The 20108-nt window shown below is 41.5% G+C and overlaps 2 protein-coding genes and 1 long non-coding RNA gene across 3 annotated transcripts in view; 2 read left to right on the top strand and 1 right to left on the bottom strand.

The window, feature by feature from the left end:
* The window catches only part of LOC111719886, a 24263-nt gene extending 9790 nt beyond the window's left edge, over positions 1-14473 (top strand). The window contains exons 3-4 of the long non-coding RNA XR_004233351.1: positions 10417-10476; positions 13753-14473. This is a non-coding gene — a long non-coding RNA (uncharacterized LOC111719886). The remainder of the gene's footprint in view (positions 1-10416; positions 10477-13752) is intronic.
* On the bottom strand, positions 14260-20077 carry STMN1 (stathmin 1). The gene is made up of 5 exons (XM_031962546.1): positions 19999-20077; positions 18393-18466; positions 17668-17840; positions 15155-15346; positions 14260-14775 (listed from the first exon to the last, which is right to left on the bottom strand). Exons 2-5 carry the CDS (start codon positions 18403-18405, stop codon positions 14704-14706), a joined length of 450 nt encoding a protein of 149 aa, XP_031818406.1. The 5' UTR covers positions 18406-18466; positions 19999-20077; the 3' UTR covers positions 14260-14703.
* LOC116422634 (basic proline-rich protein-like) lies at positions 18977-20108 on the top strand. The gene is made up of 2 exons (XM_031961529.1): positions 18977-19123; positions 19482-20108. Exons 1-2 carry the CDS (start codon positions 18977-18979, stop codon positions 20106-20108), a joined length of 774 nt encoding a protein of 257 aa, XP_031817389.1.

The raw sequence follows: 20108 nt of genomic DNA, 5'->3' as shown, positions 1-20108 counted from the left end.
GGGTTTTGTTGTTGTTGGAGAGAGAAGGGAGAGTTTATTATTATTCTTCCCACTATTTTGGATTTGCCTCTAGTTGTTGGAATCTTTACAAACTGTTAAGTCATTAGAGTTGATAGAGACAATAATTATCTAATTTAGCCTGGTTCAGTATGATTGATCTGATCCTATGAGGAAATGTTATGGGCCAGAATTTGAAACAAGGTACTAAGTACAACTGATAGAAACAATGCTTGTGTTCACACCTTTAGAGAGCTCATATAAGCAAGAAGTATTTAAGTACTCATTGGAGTTCACACATTTGGGAGATTTCATGGTTTAGTATGATATCCAAATTCACACCTCCCTTAATCCCTCCCTCGGAGGGGAGGAGTTTAACCTTTGGGAGATCATATATAAGAAGTGGACAGAGGCTTGGTCGAGAGTTCAGCTTAATTAGATTGAAGAAGGGAGTGTCGGTCAGTTCAGCAGAAGCCCACTCTTGGAGGCGCAACTAGATTCACTTCATCTCACACAGCTGTGGTGGCTGAGCTCCTGCACTTCCCCCACTGAGACCAAGCTGGTCTGAAAGGCTCTCCAGAAAGCTGCCCAGCCGCAGGCAAGGAGGTGCTGGCTGGAGGCTGAAGAAAGCAGAGGCAGAAGCAAGGGACAATCTGCAAGAGCTCTTGGAACCAAGCAGAGAGATAGGCCTCTGAGCTAACCAGGCCCAAGGAAAGAGATAAGAAATAAAAGATCTGAACTTTTATCATCTGGCTGCGTTTGGAGTAATTATTACTTTTAACTGAAATGAAGGCTGCCTCCAGAAAACCTCCCCAAGAAACCTGCTCCCAGAGAGAATCATTATTATATTTTAAAGAACAAGAACACCACATCTAGTTATATATTTTAAACTAGTTTATAGGTCTGCAATTAGTTGATATCAATTGTCATTACTGAATTCAACAGTGTGTCTTATATAGCTTTCATTTAAAAATGTATCAATATTGTTGAACATTTTTTGATTACCATTAAGTTTATAAAGTAGCAAATCTTCCCTAGCATCATTTAAACGTTAATTTATGTTTAAACTAAGATCCTGTTCTCTGATGTTTTATTGCATTGCAAAATAGGAAGATTTGATTTTCTTAATTCATAAATATGGAGAATTCGCTTTTCTGCTATATCCTCTAAAGATGAAATTGTTAGAAATTTTTTGCACATAAATCAGATATTTTAACCATATCAACAGCTTTAGGTAGTTCTGTTTCTCCTATTGCCTGAGGCTTTTTATGCTTACAAATACTATAAGCAACTTAAATCAGGCAAGTAATTTCTTTTGACATCACAAATGGGGTCTTTGAAAAGGTTTGATTTGCTAATTAAGTAACTTTTCTCTGAACAATTTTTTTGGTTTGTCAAAGTTTTCTGCCACTCACTAACTCTCATGAGTGAGTTCATTCACAGTCATCCAATCCACAATGTGATCACTAATTCTTATATTTTCTTTTTAGTCCTCACTTCATTAACTGCTCTCCATAATAAGTTTGCTTTGCTTGTGACCATCCTTTCCAAACTGTAGCCTCCCTCTTAAGCACTGATCTCTCCTCATTGTGTCCCTATTTATTTCTTTGTTGAGTTTAATATACTTCCACGCCACACTCTCTGTATGTGTTCTATCCTCTTTTGCCTGGTTCAGATGAGGTTCAAGAAATGTTCTCATCATCCCATCCTCCATGTTTTTTTGACTCACTTAAATGGAGAAATATCAAGTTTCTTTTTTTCTTCCCTATTTTACTTTTTTATTCTCCTAAAACCAGCAGAACAGAATAAAACCATCTCCAAGGCCCTGTGTTTTTTTTTTTTCCTATAGGGCCTTTGTAAACCTTAAAGATAGTAAGATTCTGGAAGGACACTCATCTTTTTTCCTTCTAATACAAATGTAAGCACAAGATCATCATTTGGCACTTTCACATAGCTTAACTTTACTTCCTTGTGTTTCTCTTCTCTTCTGTATTTTCACTTCAAAGATTCTTCACAGCTGTGGTCTTTTCATCAGGAATGTTTTAAAGTTCTCTCTTCTATTAAAAATCTCTAAACACCAGGAAAATTCAGTGAAGAAATTATTTTTGTCTGAAAGTCTTTTTATACATTATATTCCTAGATTTCCTTCCCTTTATATAGCTGCAATATAGTATTTTGTAATTCTGATTGCATGCCTTTGAACTGTTTTATCCTGACTGCTTGTAGAGTTTTTTTAAAAAAAATTTTTTAAGTGGAAATGATTTTGGTTTTCACATTTCTGGGTGTTTTCAACTTTAAGGTGTTGACTGCTGTTTTTTTTTTTTTCTATTTTTACTTTGCTCTTTTAGACTTTCTTAAAATCTGATATCAAGGGAAATGATTTTTAGGAAATCTGACGATTCTTAACTCATCTAAACCTTGTTTTCCAGGTCAATTTGTGTGTGTGTGTGTGTGTGTGTGTGTGTGTGTGCTGCTGCTGCTGAGGCAATTGGGGTTAAGTGACTTGCCCAGGGTCACACAGCTAAGAAGTGTTAAGTGTCTGAGACCAAATTTGAACTTGGTCCTCCTGACTTCAGGGCTGGTGCTCTATCCATTGCGTCACCTAGCTGCCCCAGGTCAAAAGTTTTTTTTCAATCTTCTTGTCTCAATTGCTGTTATATCTGTTCCACTGACCAAAAAAAAAAATCTACTTCTATTCAATTTTATCCTACTTATATTCTTTTCTTCAATGTTTTCCCTAGGACTTCTATTTTCATTGTTAAATCTCTTGCTTCATTTCTTGCATCCAATCTTGCAGTCAAGTCATTCTTTTTCCAGAGGCTCTATTTGAACAATTAGTATAGAGTTATTCTTTTCTGGGTTAACATTTGGGCTTTTCTCAACTCCTAGTGCTTTAGGAGTTTTTCTCTTTACTCACATCTGAATCCATCTTCCTAAAGATGGACTTTTTGTTCCAGAGCCAGGTTCTGCCCTGCCTCATAGGCCCTGGTTTGGTCTTCTCTGCAATGTGGATGCTGTCGTGGCTGCTGCTGACTTTGTCAAGAGGTCTGGAGGAGGCTAGTCTTCCTCCCTTCCCTCTGGTACAGCCCTGGCCTGAAGCCTCATCTTCTGCCTCAATTCCGGCACTCCTCTCTATTTTCTGATAACATGAGTGCTAGCCTTTTCCTTTGTCCATCTTCTAAAAGTGAGTTATCCATCCCTTCCTATGGGACCCCAAAAAGAGAATGAGATTTCACTAGACTCAGTCCTCTAGGAGCCAAGCATTTCTGCCTTGTCTCAGCCTTCTTTGATCCCTTAGTACAATCCCTTAGTCAGAGATTGCTCCAGTTCTAGGGCTGACAGAGCATTGGGGTCAAACATGCAGCTTTAACAGTTAGTGTACAGTTGGAAAATATTTAACAAAATAAAATATACCATAAAATATCAATTATCATATTTAAAATTAAGTCAACATGCAGCCTGTGGGGCTCCTCATGTCTAGTTTGGAGGCCCCCATTTCTATTTGACTAACCATTGTCCTACAGGATCTCAGTAGAAGGGGACCCTTGGGTGTCTCTGTAACATCTTCTCCTTGAAAATTCACTTACCAATACATGAATTTGTCCTTTGTTGTGGCTCCAAGGAAATATCAGAGATGGTTCTAGCGCCAGGCCTTGGAGATATGTACTTACTTCTTACTAATAGCTGACTATTTTCTGTTGTGGTTCTATCAGGTCCAAGTATTGTTGACTTTAGGCTCAACAGACACACCTCCAAGAGTGCCCACAAGCCATCCTAAATCCTAAATTCTATACAGGAACTTGTTGTGTTCCTTGATTTTATTTATTTTCACTAGCCTGGTAGCAGGTGCTTAATAAAGTATATTGACTAACTACTGGAAGTTGAAGTATGACCTACAGCCTGGAGTGCAATGCCTAGGTAGGCACATAATATACACATTGATTAATTCCAAGAATCAAAATACATAGAATAAATTGGAACCAAAGTCAGTTTTCAGCACGAAATTAATTTATTGCTTGGAAAGGAAATAAGAGCAGAGAAACTGAGTCTGTTATGAGAGAGGTTATCAAGAGTTTGATAGAAAGTCCAAGTAGTGTGGTAGATATTCACAGAAAAGAACAACAGATTGCAAAACTAGTATGCTGTGGGAAAGCTACAGCCTGGGCTAGAGCCACATTGCCATGAAAGAGATGTCATGGTCCAGTGGAAAAGGCACTGGGCTATAAGTTAGAAGACATGCTTTAGACCTCTTTCCTTGTTTTGACCCCCTTCAATATCTTCATTAATGATTTAGATGAAGGCACAGTTGCACAAAATAATTAAACTAAATACACATCAAACACCTAGTAGGCATAGGCTGCTGTTCTGGGTGTGGGAACATAAAGAGAATTAATTCTATCACTATCTTAGCAGAACTTATGATCCCACAATGGGGATGCCAAAGAGCAGATGCATACAGAGTATTCTAGGAAAACCTGAGGCAGGTTTCTGAAATCCACTTTCAGGCTGGAGTAAGGAGTAAAAGAAGATTTCATGCAAGAGATGTGAAGGAAGATGATTTAAAAAGATTTGTGTGTGGCAGAAAATTTGGTGGCATAAAGATCAGTGAGAAGGGTATTGTACCTGCCCAGGTATAAGGTGATGAGGGCTTAGATTAAAGAGGCAAGTACATAGCAGTGCTGAATATGAAATTCTGGAAGAATGGATGCAAGAAATATTGTTGAGAGACTTACTTGATAATAATTATCAATTGTTCCCAACTAAATAGGAAAATCATAATGCTACCAACAAAAATAAAACTGGAAGGAGGGACAAGCTTTGTAGGGCCAGGAGGTGGGTTGAATGTGGGTGAGGAGAATAACTAAGTCTTAATCATGTTAAAATTAAGGTGTCAGTCAGTCCAGTAGAAATATTTAGAAAACAGGTGGAAATAAAAGCTAACGTATAAGGGAGAAATTAAGTTTGGATAGATAGATTTGGGAGTCAACTGCAAAGAGGTAATAATTGAAACCATGTGAGTAGATGAGATCACAGAGAGTACAAACAGAAATATGCAAAGAACCTCGAGGAATGGAAGGACAACAAACTAGCAGTGAAGACAAAGTTGGGAATGGTCAGAGAAAGAACAGAAACAGAAGAAGGGTCAGAAAAGTCAAGGGAGGCAAGGTATCCAGAAAGAAAGGGTTCTTAATAATGTCAAATGCTGTCAAAAGTTCAAGGAGAAAAAAATTTAATTAAAAAAGATTTTTTAAAAGTTTTTCAGAGGATCAGAATTGAGAAAAAGGACATTGAATTTGGTGATTAATAAGTCACTGATGACCTTGAAGAAGCCACTATTATGAATTGTCCTTTCCTTGGACAGGTTCATTCAGTCTCAAAGAAAATGTCTGCCAAATACCCAAGTTTGCAAAACCAGAGTTTGTCTGTCATGGTTTTTTCAAGATAGAAAGGCATTCCATAAAAAGAGGCTAGGACAGCTCAAACCATTACACTAGTGCTTTTCTTCAAGACAAATCTGCATCTTTGGGTATGCAGCAGAGGGTGCTTTATGTCGTACTTACTGTATTATTACAGAATGACTAAAGAGACATGTACTCAAGGGCTGAAATTTAACAAAATTAATCATTTTTATTGCTTCATCAAAGACAGTCCTAAGTGAAACTAGCAAAGGATACGGTGACTATTAGGACAGTTTAATGCTGTAGCCTTGATTCATACCAAGGCATCAGAAGTTTGATCCACCATGGCTTGTGCACCATCAGCCACAAACATCAATCCAGTGGTCCTGGATAAACCATGAGATGCAAAAATTTGGCTATTTCGACATCATTCATGTCTGTTGCAAAGTGTTTACATAAATGAAGATCTTCAATGATTAGTTAGTGATGATAGCAGACAAATACAAGCAAAACACCAAGGCCAGCTTCATCTGTGGATTAGTCCATTTTTAAGGCAAAAATACAACTCTGGATTATCAATTCAGTCTTTGTGTTCACAGCTAAATCTTTAAGTCAAAGGTCATATATATATAGCATTTCGAAAACTCTACTCTATGCTCATGAAAGAATGAGAGAGAAAAAAGGCAAATAATATCCAAAAATAGTTTGGATCTTGAAGACCTCTTGGAAAGCGTCTTAGGGACTCTTAGGGGGTTGAAAATAGCTGTTCTAGATTAATATAAAGGAAGTTCATTTCTTTTCAGGTTTTTGTTAAACCAGATGATCTCTGAGGTCCTTTCCAACTCTGGATTTTAGTCCTAGCTTTGTCACCAACTGGATATGTGACTTTGTAAAAATTATATCCTCTTCTTACCTGCTACCCCCTCAACCAGGGTTCATTTTTTCTCCTCTGCAAAAGGATGAGTTAAGGCTAGACAATTTCTAAAATACATTTAAATTGTCCCGACCTTGTGATAGATACCAGGAGGCACTGTCAGGCTAATTAATGACTCATGACTCACATACCTGGGATCAATCGGGGAGATTTTGAATCATCCTGATCATGAGAGCAAAGGAGATAAGCTTGGCATACTCTACAGGGGATATGAATGATATTCCTGAGAAATTCTTCACACCAAAACAAGTTACAAGTCCTATAAAACCTGGAAGAAGAGGAACCTGCAGCTCATGTTGGACAGTTGAGTTGTGGAAGCAGAGTTGCTTCAGGAGGACTGATTTAAGAGCTTACCTCATTCTGTCATAGTTTTTGTGATGGAAATTTCCTTGTGCCTTCTCCCCATCTCTGAGACTTGGTCATCCCTTTCGCTTCCAGGTGGAAATTTCCATCCTTCTCAAAGGGCTGGCAATGAGATGCTGAGATAAAATGCAGTTAAAGGCAGTATAGAGGCTTCGGCAATGGAGGATCAAAGAATCTTATCTCTGAAGTATAGTCACAGGCCACATTACGTTTTGAGGGTTTAATGACCTCAGCCAAATCTCTACTACCTCTTTCCCCCTTCCCTTCCCTTGTCACCTAACCTGAATCTTCCTTCTATCACCTAATCCATTCTGGAAATGCTGTTTCAAGTTGGCCCAAAAATTTGAAAGAGCAGATCCTTTGACTAGAAGAAAATACAGAGAAAGACAAGCTGCAGTCTCTGCCTGATAACTTCCTCTTCAGAAATATCCAGGGAAGAAGAGCAATTTTCCCAGAAATCTGAGAGTTCAAATCCTGGCTCTGCTACTTTCTACTTGTGTGGCCTTGAACAAGTCACTCAATTTCTCTGAGTCTCACTTTCTTTACTTGTAAAATGAGGGAGTTGGACCAGATGACCTCTAAAAACTCCCTTCAGCTTTAGTTCTTTGATCCTAGGAATATACAATATGCTCCTGATCTTTGACTCCCTCTTTCTGATGTTACATCGCAGATCTTTCTTTTTATTTTGACTTTCTACTTAAGTTACAATATTAAATCCTCTGAAGCAGTAGATAAAATCTATAATAGGCAACAAGAAGACCCTGAATTTCCCTAGCAGAAAATGCTTATCTAATTCTCTCCTTTGCTACATCAGGTTCAGTCTTATCTAAACTTATGGTGTGTGCATCCTCCCTGTAGATTGTAAGCTGCTCTCCAAGGACTGAGCACAGAGGCATGCATTTGGATGACTGGAAGAGGGAGCATCTGCCTTCTGCCTGGGGGATGAGTCAGGAAAGCTGACTGCTTCATGCCCCAAAAGAGGCCCTTCTTGAAGGGCCTGGGTCAGACTCAGAATGCATTCATCTCTTAACATTCCTCAAACCCAACCTGTCAGGGATCCTCTAAGGTTGCAGAGAGGTCCCTGAGGTTGGGCTGTGAAACCAAGGGAGGGAAAGACATATAATGTAAATATGTGGAGATGGGTGGACAGCCTAAGAATGAAGGATTTGTACTATTCTCTCCCTATATCATTTTGTTCTCCTCTTGAAAAATTAACACATTCAACAAGGATAAATAAATTGAAAAAATAAAGAGTAAATTTTTTAAAAATACTTTAAATCTGAATTACAATGCTTGATTATAAAAGACTAAAACTTTGATATTTCAGTGGTTCTATGATCTCCTCAAAGTAGGTATTCACTCCCATTATACAAATGTCCATCCAGGCCTGTCTAACTGTGTGATTCTTGACCATATTTCTCCAACAAATATGACAAATGGGACTCCAACCCCGTGTGCCAGAAATCTTCCCCTATCACACTTTACATTAGGTGGCTACCAACAACCTTGCAGGTATTTCCAGTGGTCATTCTTTGCCCATACCACATGGCTGACCCATTTTTTTGTTGGAAACTACTACATTTCTCTGAAAACTTCTTTCATTCTGCTTTTCTGGTGTGATACAATTTTTAACAAAATGACATCTAATTTGATCTGTGTTCTCTTCTAAATCTAGCCCTCTATATGAGCTTTTCTTAACATTTGCCTGATTCTTCATACATTTATTTCTTATGGGACAGCAGTAGTCTACTACACTTCTAATTGCTAAATATAGATGCTACCTGTCATTCTCAGCAGCAGGGAAAAAATAGGATCAAGCTCAGGGTTACTAAAAAAAAAAAAAAAAAAAAAAAAAAAAAAAGCTTTATCAATCAAAGAATAAATGCCCCAATACCCTCATAGAACATCACACAGAAACTGATCTGAATTTCTAAACTAAAAAGCCTTTGCCTCTTCAGTCAGTTACTCCATGGACAAAGCTTAGGAAATAAAACCATGCTAGCCCACCACAAGGGGTTAACACTTGATGCCCATCCACCCTTCAATCCCCCAAGGAGAAACTCAGGGGGTCTGTGAATTCCTTCTGAGCTCATCCAATGAACTTGACTGCTTGATCTCATTAATATGCTGAGTCACACTGCAGACAACTCCAGCCTGGGGTAAGAAAGCCCAACATTCATTTAAGCCCTCTGTTTACTTCAATTTCCCCAATTTGAGGGAACACCTATTTATAAGGTTTTAAAAATAGGGTTCTTGAGGGTTATTGACCAATTCAGTTCTATTGCAACTCATGCCTGTGGAGGTAGGGGTATATGGCCAGAAACTTTGCACAGACTTCCCACATACCTTTTGGAAGGCATGTTCTATTCTACATTCCTCCCATTTTTCCCTCCCGATGCCTGGCTGATAAAAACCCCAAACATGCCCGGGCCTACTCGACAAGTTTGGCTAATAGTTTCCAATCTGATCATCAGATGCCACGGTGCAGAAGGATCTGTCCATCCCTCTCCCCAACCTCACTGCCATCCCACAACGTCAGCAGAAATATATTGTGATCAATTCCTGAGGAGGGGATCACCAGGTCAATCAAGAGGGTAAAGCATTAGCTCTGGGTATCTCAACAGTTATTCTCTAGGGAAAAGGGCAGCCATCCTGCTTTTGGCTCTGTCCCAACAAAATCCTCTCCGGTCTGTCGTACTGTGATGGGAGCAGCCCAGTGGCCCCAAGGATCTGAGGACTGAGAATCAGAAGCTAACTGTGCTTGTCAAGGAGTCTGCTCCTCTGTAGACCTCGCTAGGATGCCCGTGGTTACACAGCTGGTACAAAAGCCAGGCTTGGAACCTAGCACTCCAAGACCACTGATCTTTCCATTACATCACAGAAAAAACCAACCAACCAATGGGGCCTTTCTCCATCCTAACATCAGACACACTTCAAACATAATGCCCGACTCTGTCAGTATCTTGCCCAATTAAAGAATATTATTCTCCTTGCTCTCAATCTTCCCCCAGAAAATGGATGACAAAAACAGAGGAAATGAGGAAAAGTGGGTTGTGAAAAGCCTTTGTTTCTCTTAACCAGGAGAATCTGTGCGCCCCCTGGCGACCACCATCTCATTGACACCTTATCATTCATTGATGCTTGTGATGATTATTTCCTTATTTTGAAGGCTGAAAAGAACTTTAGAAATCATCTGATCCAGTCCCTTTATTTTAGATGAGAAACTGTGGCCCAAGGTAACACAAGTATTAAAAGTGACAGAACTCAAATTCCTCTTCTTGGACTACCCTGTAGCAGTAGATAGATACCAGGTCCGGACAGAGAACTTCTCTGGGTTTCCTCATCTTTAAAATGAGGGAGATTGGATTAAAGGGCCTCTAAGATCTCTTCTAGTTCTAAATCCTTGATAAAGGATACTAAGTTATTTCAGTTCCTGCTGGGTCTACTCCTTTTCAAAGTTCTTTCCATCACAGTTTTGAACTCTCTCTGCCTAGGATTTAAGTTTAGATTCTGAGGCTGGGAAGTTCAGCAGAGAAGGAATCTGTAAAAACAAAGGGGTTGTACCAAGCAAGATGGGCCTCCTAAATGCCTTATAAGAGCCTATGATGCAGAAGGCTTCAAGTGACCCCCTATGGGATCTGGGGCAAGTCACTTCACTAGTCTGAGATTCAGCTTCTGCATCTGTAAAATGGGAATAAGACTATCTCCTTCTCTCCCTCTCAGGAATGCTTGAAGGAAGGAGAAGGCACAAGAGAACCCTCTATTACTGCAAAACATGTGAAGGTCAGTCACCTGATATGCAGAGTATTAACATATTCTCATGAGAAGGCAGGCAGAAAGAGGGCTTCCTTGCCTCACCGACACCTACTCCAAGCAAAGGGGCAGTGAGACAAGTCCCTGGTGGGGAAGAGAAGACAGAGTTCAGACCCGTATGGATGTGATAGCATAGGAACAAAAGGCAAGGCTACACAGCTCGTTTGCTCCCGGCCATATGGGCAAGTAAGGGAAGGACTCCCGAAGTCAGGAAACTTGGGTTCTATAGGACACTTCAGGTTCCTTCTGCAAAATAAAGGGGTGGATTGGGCCCTTGTGGTTCTGCTGCATTTGACGTGGGGGGTTTCTAACATGGGCCCCAGGAGCTCTCTGCTCTTGGCTCTCCTGGAGCCAATTCAAACTGTGAAGAAGCCTGGGAAGGAGGGAAGATGAAAAGACACACTCCTCTCTCCCAATCTTGCCTGGAGCAGTTTCTGGTTGCATTTGTGTACCCAACGGGTCTCCTCCTAGACATCCCTATAGGCCCGTGGTCCTCAGGACTTGACCTCTGGACTCCGAGAGGAGTCACACCAATGGTCTCTTTCAGTCCTCCTCACTATGGCCAGTCCTGTTTTCCTCTCATCCTAGCCCTGAGGGAGCCCACAGCTTTGGCTCTTGCATCTCCCTACCTGTTACATGCATCTCCACCCCTCACCTGGCTTCTCTCAATTTAGCCAAATCTTGTCTTTTTTCCAGAAAAGACGAGACTCTCCCCAATGATGTTTTTTTATGGCACTATCTGTACAAGTCATCTGGCACTTGTTCAACTAAGTTAATTTGAAATTTATTAAATGCATATTAAGTATGAGAGGTAGTCTGACACATGGATCAAGAGTAGGCCTGGAGGAAGACCTGGGTTTGAGTACTGACTATAGGCCCATGGGTGACAAAGTCCACATCTCAGTGTCCCACACAGTTCTGAAGACTGATCTGCATTAACAGGGGCACTGTCATCTACCAGGGAGCTCACAGGTCCAGAGAATGAACAAGACACACTCTGCTAAATAAGTTTTTGTTTGTTTGTTTGTTTGTTTGTTTTTGGACAAGATCTCCTAATCTCACTCAACAAGAATAGAGTAAAATACTGCCATGTGGATTAAGTCTAAAGAAATGTTGCTTTAGGCACAGATCACCAATATACACAAAGAAAAAGAAATTCCATTCAGATTCTGGACTTAGAATCCTGAGACCAGAATTCCAGCACTCTAAGCCCATTTTCTTGGCTATAAAGGATACTAACAATATGCTCCTTCAAGGGGCTGGGAGAAAAGCTGAAAATCTTAAAGCATTCTATGAGTTCCCTTCCTGAACTGGGAGTTTCTAGAAGGTAGGGACCAGGTTCACAAGTTTGGGGGCAAAAAATAGTTTCTTGCTAACTTCCAGCATGGCTTTCTCCAGGTTTTCTGGACCTTGCTCAACTAGTCAGCTGTGGCTCACCCTGTTTTCATGCTCCAATATGTCTAAATTTTGGTTAAATGACTTTGAATCATATGAAGCCCAAACCAATGAAATGGGACAACAAGTATGCAACAGGCTAAGGCAGGGATAGTTCACTTTGACTGGAAAAGAATCTTGAAATTCATCCAAGAAGAAAAGGAGATATAAGGAGAGGAGCCCTGGATCTGGTGTCAGAAGAGCGAGGTCCAAGGTTGGATTTTGCTCCTTATTACGTGAAGTTGGGCAAGTTCTTCCTTTCTGTGGGCTTTAGTTTGGGATTTCTCAAAGTGTCTCCCAGTCCTAAATTCTAGAAAGTGCTAAGCTTTTGTGACTGTGCTTAAAGGTCCCCCACTGGTCCCAAGACAAGGGGCAAGTGACTTCTTCCATTCTGCCCAACCACTCACTCCAAGGTAAGAATCTGGGCCTCTGCTGCTTGTTTTCCTCCAGTACAATACAATCCCATACCCAGAGCACGAGCTTGAAAGAGCTGTTGAATCTATTGTTGTGGAGGCCATTCTCTGATCCGATGGTGTGGAGTTCACTCTGCTCCAGTGTTGTCCTTTCCAGGACTCTGTTAGAATTTCACATCCTTTACTTCTACTCAGCCCCCACCATCAGCCTTTTCTGTCACAGACCCCCAGTTTGACCTTTGCATTGCCTTACTTGTCAGTCTTCTTCTCAGGATGCAATTCAATCCGTCTTTCCAGAAGCTTTACCTGATTCTACTGCTTTTTAGCTTGCTCCTTCCCTGCCAGAACTCTTAAGGTATGCATATAGCATGTTCCCTCTGGATTTTTCCACATGTTTGCAGCCTCTGCTGCCCACAGACCATGAAATGTTAGAGCTTGAAGGGATCTTTAAATCATTTATCTCATCTTAAAGATGATTCTGAAAGCCAGAAAGGTATAGTGACAGTCAGGATCACAAAACTAATGGGTGGCAGAGCCAAAATTAGTATCTATATCCTCTAAATCCCAGACTCGGGGTCATCTTCCTCAATATCTTTTTACCCTCAAATCTTCTTTTTCTTTAATTATTATGATTTATACATCTAAAATCATACTAACCATATTTTATGATCACAATTGCCTTAATGAAAACAGATAAAGTAAAACCAAAGATAAAATGAAAGCTAAATTTTATAAAATCCATAGATTTCTGTATTAGAAATATCAAGATCTCTAATAAGATTTTCACCATTTATTCCTACATCTGTGTTTTTGTGGCAGATTCTTGGCTTCCTAGCAGTCAAAGGCCTCTTTACACAGAACAGTCAGCTCTAAATTGATACAATCTTACTGTATTCAGAATTCACTTTCCTAAATGTCTAAGGCCATTTGCCAAAAGTTTCTCTTAAATGAGATATGATGCTTTTTGCAATCTCTATGGCAGGATTTCTGAACCAGAGCTCCATGAATTTTTTAAAAAGAAAATATTTTAACAACTATTATTTCAATATAATTGATTTCCTTTGTAATCCTAAGTGTTTTATTTTATGCATTAACCTTAGGGCTTCATAAGCCTGCCAAATAAGTCCATGATTCAGAAAAGGTTAAGAAACCTTCCTCAAAGATACAAAAATCAAATCATTGCCAACCCTTATCACTGAAGTCACTCAAGAAGTCTTTAAAGCAAAGTTTTGAGATGATAGTCTTGAAAGCATTCTTTTGGGGATATGGTTGGTTTACATTAAAAATGACTACTAAAGTACCTTCCAATTATGAAATTATAAAACACAAAAGGGTGTCTATTAAGACACAATAGAAGAGGCTTCTACTAATATTTTTCTCTCGTTGTACCAAATGACAGAAAAGGTCATAAGTTTGGGGATCCTTCTCCTGAGAGCTGGAAGAGTCCTTAGAAATCTCCTAATCCAGTTCCCCCTCATTCAATGAGTGAGCTGCTGAGGCCTAAAGAAATAAAAGTGGTGATGTGCCTCCACCCCAGGAACAGCCTCAGAAGGTAAATAAACATTATCACATCCTTGTTCTATGGTAAAGCCTCCAAATGTTACATACTGTACCAATTGTGATTCTCATCTGAATTAAATAGGAACACAAAAACAGAAAATGATTGTGTGTGAATAAACATCCGAAAGACTACCAACAGCTGATCTGGGCTGAGGCGTCAAAACAAAGCTATTATTGTAGAAGACGGACAACTCCAGAACAAAATCTGAAAAAAGGGGGCACAGAGCGTGCTGTAGCACATGCTAAGTCATTCTACCAAACCAAAGCAACTTTGGGGTGCAATTTAAACTGGGCAAGTCTATTCAGCTGAAGTAGTTAAAACCTGGATAGAAAGAAGTCACTGCCATAACAGCACTGTGCAGTTTTATTAACCATTCAAGTACAGTAGTATCTGGAAAGACCGGGACAAAGGTCAGGTTTCAAAAGTGAACAGACAGATATATTCAGCATCTAACAGTTGGAAAGAAGCATACTACAGATTCCTTTCACAAACATGTTTTCACAGAGCCAATACAGTACTAGCCATTAACCCAGCACCGAGCATACTGGAATAGAAAAGATGCAACAAGAAAAATAGCTACGTTAGAAAGACTTCAACACTTTAGAAAAAGAGCAAAACACTTGTAGTTTCTCCCCCTTTGCCCCCAAAACAACATCTGTACGGTTTGGATCTATCTATGCAGCTCTACATCAGTTTCTAGAATATTTGTCAGGAGGAATAAAATAAAAGCGACACTGGCCAGTTCAGTCTTTGGATGCTCGGGAGGGGGAGAAGCCAGCTCTTGGCCAGCTAGTCAGCTCCGTTCTCGTCAGCGGGGTCTTTGGACTCTCTGTTCTTCCGCACCTCCTCCATGTGCTTATCCTGGAGAAAACAAGGCAGAGCGCGCGCACACACACACACGCACACATGCACACATACACACACACACACACACAAAGACATGGCCCATGAAGGGGCCACCAATAAACTGCATTTGCCCCTCCCCCAGCCTCTGCCCCAGCTAGACGCATGGTTTCTAACACCTGAGCCACCTCCCACCAGGGTGCAGCCACTCTGCAAGTGACAAAATCCTGTTCTAAAACATAACGAAAGACTTTGCAGAGGTCACTTCCCAAGATGAGCCCCACAAGCTATGGATGGTCATCTCCTTCCATCAAATAAAACCATCCCAGTGCACACACTATATGGACAATTAAGTAACGTCATTTATGCCTCAAAGAGGCTTGTGGCCCAGACCTACCTTCTCCCGCAAACGTTCCAGCTTAGCAGCCATTTGTGCCTCTCGGTTCTCTTTGTTAGCTTCCATTTTGTGGGTCAGTTTTTCTTCCGCCATTTTACTGAAGTTGTTGTTTTCTTCAATTGCTTTCTGAAGCACCTCCTTCTCATGTTCCCGCTTCTCAGCTAGCTGCTTCAAGACTTCAGCTTCATGAGACTAAAGGAAAATAAGGGTCACAGACCATGAGCTCTGAACTAGGCTAGGCAAGTCAGTTAACACAGAAGTGTTTTCAAAAAGGCTCTCTTCAATGCTTCTGAAGTCACTACCTTAAATCTTTCCTACTAAAGAATGAGGTAAAATTAAAATTTCTGTGGTCATACTTTTAGATATCAGGTGCATGGTTGAGGGGAAATGGGGTGGCAGAGAGTAGATAGGAGGAAATGACCAATATTTCTATCTGAAAACAGAAATGTCTGGCCATAAGTTTTTGTTAAAATTATTTCTTAGGGGTGTAGCTTGGAGCTGAGCTTCATGGTGATATACCTCTAGACGGAGGGCAGTGTAAGAAAAATCTGAGGTCAAGGCAAAACTGGCTAGATGACCGAAATGAGTCATTTTGTCTCCTAGAGATTTTTCTTCAATTGTAAATGGAGATAATTCTTGAATATCTTATCCCATATTGTGACAATTGATTAAAAAAAAAAAAAGGGAACCTCTAAAGTTCCCATCCTAAACCTATGATTCCATTTTAAAAAAGCATTTTGGAACAAAGTATTATAAATAAAAACTAATGTAGTTTTGTGGGGTTTTTTTTAAAGGTTATTAAGTTTTATTGTTAAAGGCTCTGCAATTTGGCATCAATATCCAAATATTGTGTAAGAATGGACTTGTTGACAACTGAAGACATTCATACAAAAATTCAAGTCAGTTTCCAGCTTGGTACATGCACCAAAAAGGTTTCTACTCTGCTCTGCTCTAAGAGAAACAATATTCAGTTATTCCCTCCTAGGCCATTCCCAGCTTTAGAGCCATTAGCTTAGGGGATCCAGTAGTCTAGATGACAGTTTCTTATGTCTATTCAACAATATGACTACTATTACTAACATACTTATACAGTGGTTAGAGATTTGGAAAGTATTTTACATACAGTGTCACACATTTGATCCTGTACCTTTAAGTCACTAGTTATAACTAGGAAAAACCCTTAACCTCTCTGGGCCTCATTTTTCTTACATGTAAAATGAGACAGTTGGACAAGATGACTTTTTAATGCTCCTTTCATCTCTGAATCTCTGATTCCTAGCAGTTGATTCAGATTTGAATAGGGTAGCTCTAATTCCAAATTCAGTCCTTTTTACTACAGCTGCCTTTTTAGTAGATAGCAGGCACTCATCCAGTTCTATTACAACAGAACTGCATTCTCATAACTCATTATTATAGTGATCCATTTGTACTATGACTCAAGTCACAACTGTCAAAATATTACTGTGTTCAATATGAGTTTAATCTAACCTGACAGGGCCACAAAGAAGCAGTCAGATATCTCATTCCAAACCAGAATCCTAATGCAGGTGTTCTATAATGTTATAATGGCACAGTACAAAGAATAGTGGCCACTTAGTCAAGGGGTCTGGATTCCAATTTCAATTAGGTGCATAACCTTAAAAGCAAATCAGCAAAAAGCTCTGAAATTATTTCCTCAATCTGGAAAATGAGGGTAACACTGGGACCACACTTGCATGAGGTAGGGATATCATCGCTGATTGTAAGAACCAAATTAAACAGTATACACACAAATTTGTAAAAAACAGAGAACCCTATTTTATACCTCTTCTCTCTGATTTGACCAATTAACAGACGAACTTGCAAGTCCCTTACAAATTTCTCAGTTTCAACGAGAACAAGCCAACATCAAAGGTCTTATCTTTACAAGCAGGTGTTTTACAATATTCTGTGGCAATACAGTATATACAACTGTTACTTATAGACTGATGGTCACAAAGGAAAAGAATAAAAATAAGATGAATGTAAATACTTTACTACTGGGAATTTTTATCGTTGAATTGTTTCAGTCAAGACCAATTCTTCATAGCCCCTTTTGAGATTTTCTTGGCAGATATGTTGGAGTCCTTTGCCATTAACTTCTCCAGTTCATTTTACAGATGATAAAAACTGAGGCAAACAGGATTAACTAAACTTGCCCACGGTCACACAATTACTAAGTGTCTGAAGCCTGTGCTTTGAATTCAGATCTTCCTGATTCCTGGCAGGAACTCCATCCACTTTGACATCTAGCTGCTCCATATAACTGGGAATACACACATTCAAAGCACAAATACTTAAAGTACATCAGTTATGACTGAGTTAAACAACAGCTTTATTGAATTATTGCAAATTTCAAAGTAGATGTTTAGATGATACAATACAATAAACAGGCATATTACCAAATAATGTGATGAACAAGAACTTCTGAGGATCTTTAAATTTGGGCTCAAAATAGTTTTGATGTATCCAATACAAATAATAACAATGTTTACCTTGCGTCTTTCTTCTGCAGCTTCTAGTTTCTTCTGAATTTCTTCCAAGGAAAGATCTTTCTTCTTTGGAGGGGAAAGAGGGAATTCTGGAACTGCTTCTTTTGAACGAGGACTAAGTATCAGCTCAAATGCTTGCCCTGAGGCACGCTTTTCTAGTTCTTTCACCTGGATATCTAGATATAGAATGATGATCATGTTTCTGGAGTATTTGGGAAAAGCTATCAATATTCTAATTATGATCCTCCAAAACCCGGAACAATTTAAGGTACTGAATTAAGATTGAGCATATATATGTATGCTAGTCTTATCAGGCAATGAATCCATTCATCTAAATCTAAACATAGAACCACAAAACATTTTTGTTTCACTCTACACTGAAATCCAATCCCCCTTTCACTCTTCCCTTTCGGAATTCAGTGGGCTCTATATTTTGAGGTTAATCCTTCTGGTCACATCACCAGTAATTGTTGGTTATTTTCATTAACAATATGTTTTGTAAAAGTCCAAAGACCTACTTTGAAGGACCTTAATAACAAAGTAGGTGAATCCCAGGATTGTAGACCAAGTGTTAGCCTGTCATTTCTTTCTGTTTAAACTCCTCCCCCTACCCAAACAAAGGCAAACACATATGGTTAGATCAGGCTTCCACTAAGAGCCACAGTGCTAGACATGGACCCCGCTATTAAACATTTAAGCTTATTCAGTTTCTGTTTATTATTACATACCAGAAGAAGCCATGGTGAGTAGAAGACAAGAGACTGGCAGTGTACTCTAGACAATCCACACGGTGGAGAAAACCCTGAAAATTATTTTTTTAAAGTACAAAAATCAAGCTTCATGCATTTCAACATAAAAAGATCTCAGCAAACATTACATGGGTATCAGGAAGAAAAGGACTACTACCACAGTACTTTTGCCTACTAAGTCAGGTGACCATAACGTATAAATACCGCAATACCAAAAGAGAATATGGCAATTGTTAAAATGACATTTTCTAGAAAGAAACATTAGTACTGACAAGGAATGCATCGATAAGAAAATCATGGGATTTGCTGAACTTGAACCATTCAAACTAAAAACCGTTTTTCTATCGAGAACGGTAAAATTACAGATGCAAAAATGTCTTGGGAAATGACTACAAATGACGGTCTCTTGGGGCCGTGGGGGCCGGTTTTAGCAGCACTGTTTTAAGAGCAGAGAGGCACTCCAAGAACAATCCCTCTATTGTGTAGGATAGACATCTACCTCTGCTCCCCCAGAGTCACGTCTCGGGCCGGGGCCGCAATAACAAATTCCTATTGTTAAAGGGATGCGGCCAGAACCCCAGCGTGGCCTTGGGCTGCCCCCGGGGCCAGGGGCCCTGCCAGAGGCTCGGGCCCGCCTCAGGCTCCAGGTGCTCCAGGTCCGAGCGCCTCGGCTGAGCTTTACTTGCTGCACTCACTGGGACTACCAGAGGGTCACCTGAGAGGATGCCGTGCGGCCAGGGCTGAGCCACCTGCCCCGGAGAGGGGCGTGGCCCGAGCCCCGGGAGGCCGGGTTTGCCCAATCATCGCGTAGTGGGCGCCCCGCCCCTTTCCCTCCCCGCGCCTTTTCGAAATCTCCCCGAACGCTCCTCATCCCAGAGCAGGGAAGCGCGCGCACGCGCGCGCTGGAGCTTCAAGATAAAGAAGGAGGCGATGGGCGGGGCTAACGGTCCCATCCGGGGAACTCCGCCCTCCTCAGGTTTTTCCCCCTCCCCCTACTCCCGCCAAATCCCCCACCCGGGCTCCCCGCTTCGACAGAGGATGGGGGGGGTGCCCCCTGACTCAGGGTAGGGCCCCCTCCCCCACGGGCTGTCCGTCAACGCCCCGGCTCGGGTAGGTGGGGGTGGCAGCCCTCGAGGGGTGGGCGCGGCCCCGGTGGCACCCGCACAAAGGCCAGGCGGCCCGTCAGTCACGCAGTCTCGGGTCGGGGCGGGGGGTCGACAGCTTGACCCCGGATCCCTCGGACAATGGGGGCCGCGCCCGCCCAAAGGAGGGTCTCCGCCCCCTATTGTCTCCTCCGACCCGCTTCCGCGCCCCCTACCGGGCCGGGGCCCCGCCCAAGCCACCATCGCAGCCGCCGCATCCCCTGAGCCCCCGGTCCCCCCCGAGCCTCCGAGAGAGGCTCCGCCCGGCGACAGACACAAAGCAGCGCCCGTCGAACCCGGACCACCGCAGCCCCCGCCCCGCTCCACCCGGCGGAGCCGCGGTCCAGCTCCGGTCAGCCGCCGCCGGCCGCCCAGCCCGCCCAGCTCCCCCGCCCTGCCATGCCTCTGCCGCCGCCGCCGCCGCGCCGAGGCCCCGCACCCACCTGCTCGGTCCGAGCCGCCCGGCCACACTCCGAGCACCAACAGACCCGGGCGCGCACAAAAGCGCCAAACAGCGGCACGTGACCGCCCCGCGGGGCTCCGCATTGGCTGA

The sequence above is a fragment of the Sarcophilus harrisii genome, chromosome 3, assembly GCF_902635505.1.
Source record: "Sarcophilus harrisii chromosome 3, mSarHar1.11, whole genome shotgun sequence".
Lineage (NCBI taxonomy): Eukaryota > Metazoa > Chordata > Mammalia > Dasyuromorphia > Dasyuridae > Sarcophilus > Sarcophilus harrisii.
Note: the sequence above shows the minus strand (reverse complement) of the source record. Positions and strands in the feature narration are given on the sequence as shown.